We start from the raw sequence: 2762 nt of genomic DNA, 5'->3' as shown, positions 1-2762 counted from the left end.
GAGGGTTATCGTTCTGGTCTTGAATAAGTAATTTAACAGTTACGTTGGTGCTTAGTGGAGGAGAACCTCCATCCTGCGCTTTGACACAGAAATCCAGTTCCTTAATTAGTTCATAATCAAATGAGCGCATTGCTTGAACAACTCCTGTTTCTACATTCACAGAAACATATTCAGAAACTGAGGATCCAGCAATATTTTTACCTTCTAACACGTAAGAAATGCGAGCGTTCTGGTTCTCATCGGGGTCTTTGGCTGTCAGTGTTAGGACAGACACGCCCGGGGAATTGTTTTCTGCAATAAATGCGCTGTAAACTCTCTTAGAAAAAACGGGGGGGTTGTCATTTACGTCAGACACTTGCAAGTTAAATATTCTTTTCGTGGAAAGCGGAGGATTTCCTTTGTCTGTGGCAACAACAGTAAATTTATATTCTGAAATACTTTCACGGTCTAATACAGAATCTGTTATCAAAGTATAATAATTTTTTAGATTCGATTTGATCTTGAAAGGAGCATTTCCTTCAATTTTACAGCTCACCTGTCCGTTATCACCGGAATCCTGGTCTTTTATACTGATAAGACCAATTGTTGTTCCCGGAGGAGAGTCCTCTGACACAGGACTGGTGAATGACATCACGCTTATGGCAGGGGAGTTGTCATTTATATCTACTATTTCAATTATCACCCTGCTGGAATCCGTTAGACCTCCTTGATCCTTTGCATGGATCTGAAGCTCAAACTTTTTATCTTTTTCGAAATCGATAGGCCCTGCTGTTAAAATGACTCCACTTTGTTCATCAACCCTAAATAAATCTCCAAGTGCGCTACTAAGATCAGAAATATAATACGTCACAGCACCGTTTGATCCAAAATCTGCGTCACTAGCATTAACTGTGGTAACGTAAGTGTTTTTGATGGAATTTTCCGTAATCGAAGCTTTGTACAACGACTGATTAAATATAGGTGCGTTATCGTTAGCGTCCAGAACAACAACATCAATATTTATGCTTCCAGATCTCGGGGGATTTCCCCCGTCCACAGCCATCAGTTTGAGAGACAAACTTGGGTTTGTCTCTCTATCTAAAGGCTTTTGAAGTATCATCTCTGCGTATTTCTTCCCATCTGCGTTCGAATGTTGCTTGAGGATAAAATTATCATTTTCACTTAACAAATACTCTCTCATTCCATTTACACCAACGTCTAGGTCTTCTGCAGTCGCTAATGGAAAACGAGCGCCGTTTAAGGCGGATTCACTAATTTCAAAATTCATGTTGCCTTTTTTAAACGTCGGGGAATGATCGTTTATATCTGTAATCTCAACTGTTATCTGATGCAATTCTGTAGGGTTTTCTAAAATCATTTCAAAACTAAAACTACACGGTGTTGTTTCGCCACAAAGCTGCTCCCGGTCGATTCTCTCTTTCACCAGTAAAACCCCTTTGTCTACCTTCAGCTCGGTGTACTGGACGCTCTCACCGCTTACGAGACGGGCCTGACCAGAGCGGAGTCTTTTTAAATCCAAACCAAGGTCCTGTGCCACATTACCGATCAGTGAGCCTTTTTTCATCTCTTCCGGGATCGAATATCTGATATGTCCAGTAACACAATGGCAGATGCAACAAAGGAAAAAAAGATGCAGCAAATTCTCTGCGAAGCAAAAACGCCATTTTGGTAATCCAGTGTAGAGTGGAATTCCACGCAACATAGTATGACAGATGCAAAAATATTCCTTAGACAGTGAAAAAATTAAGCTAAAAATATACACAAATATATCTGAATATCAAGAGGTAAATTGGATTCTTATTTCCAAGGTCGTTTAATGATGTAGTCTGTTGCCTTCTTCCGAATTTGTGGAGAAATGAACAAGCCCCTTATTCTCATAAAGGCCACAAGAAAGTAAGAGAGGGATAAGCGGGTAGGCTGCTAGAGAGGATTTGTCTTGATCAACAGCGTCCCTTACAGTTCAGAATGAGTAACATCAAGGCAGTTTTTAAATTTAATATAAATGAATAAAATCAAAATTTTCTGGATCAAATTAAAAATACGATCTTTAATATAAATGTTCAGTATAAATGATCGACATTGACTCACTACGACCATGATAATGATATAATGGCATAACGTAATACACTTCTGAAAGACAAAATTAAATTAATTAAATGAAAGTAATTTAGAAAGCTTGTGAACTCCCTGTTTTCAGATTTACAGCTGGTAAAAACACGTTTCTACCGTTAACATATGAAGAGAAATGAATGTTTAGAAACGTAAAAAAATAAAGGAATATTGATAGTATTAAAAATACAAAATTGTATAAAACGGATTAAAAATCTTTAAAGCAATTATTACCAACTAAATATAAGTAAGCAGAAGCTAAAAACTTCGTAGATTAATTTTTAAACTGACAGAAAAAAGGTGCTGTCCCTGGTGCTGAAATATAAAACAACTGTAAACCAGGATAAAAACTGACACAGGAGGAAGAATTACAGGAAAAGTAGTGTCATGCATAAAGCTATGATCGCTGACCTACCTCTACAGGAGAGTCAGTTTCATCCAGGATGCTCTTCTCGCTCTGTATCCGCTGCATTGTCCCGGTACAACTGCTGTCCATATTTAACAGATTCTGACTACCAGCTCTGCAGAACTTGATGTCACTCTTTCTGGAGTCAGTCGTCCTACACACCTCGTAATTGTACACATGTGGTAATGTGCCTGTTCCCAAAGTGTCTGAATAACGTGGTGGATAATATGGAATCACAGGAAGGTTA

General features: G+C 38.4%; 1 protein-coding gene across 1 annotated transcript; it reads right to left on the bottom strand.

Annotated features, from left to right (window-relative positions):
- Position 1: 1 nt before the first annotated feature.
- On the bottom strand, positions 2–1848 carry LOC107097621 (protocadherin gamma-A11-like; the record flags this gene model as incomplete). Its single annotated transcript, XM_015394829.1, has 1 exon — positions 2–1848. A coding segment is annotated over exon 1 (1701 nt), but the record flags the coding sequence as incomplete, so codon positions are not given.
- Between the last annotated feature and the right edge of the window lie 914 nt (positions 1849–2762).

This window comes from Cyprinodon variegatus, unplaced genomic scaffold (genome assembly GCF_000732505.1).
Source record: "Cyprinodon variegatus isolate N-32 unplaced genomic scaffold, C_variegatus-1.0 Scaffold711, whole genome shotgun sequence".
Classification (NCBI taxonomy): Eukaryota; Metazoa; Chordata; class Actinopteri; order Cyprinodontiformes; family Cyprinodontidae; genus Cyprinodon; species Cyprinodon variegatus.
This window is presented reverse-complemented; position numbering and strand designations above follow the sequence as displayed.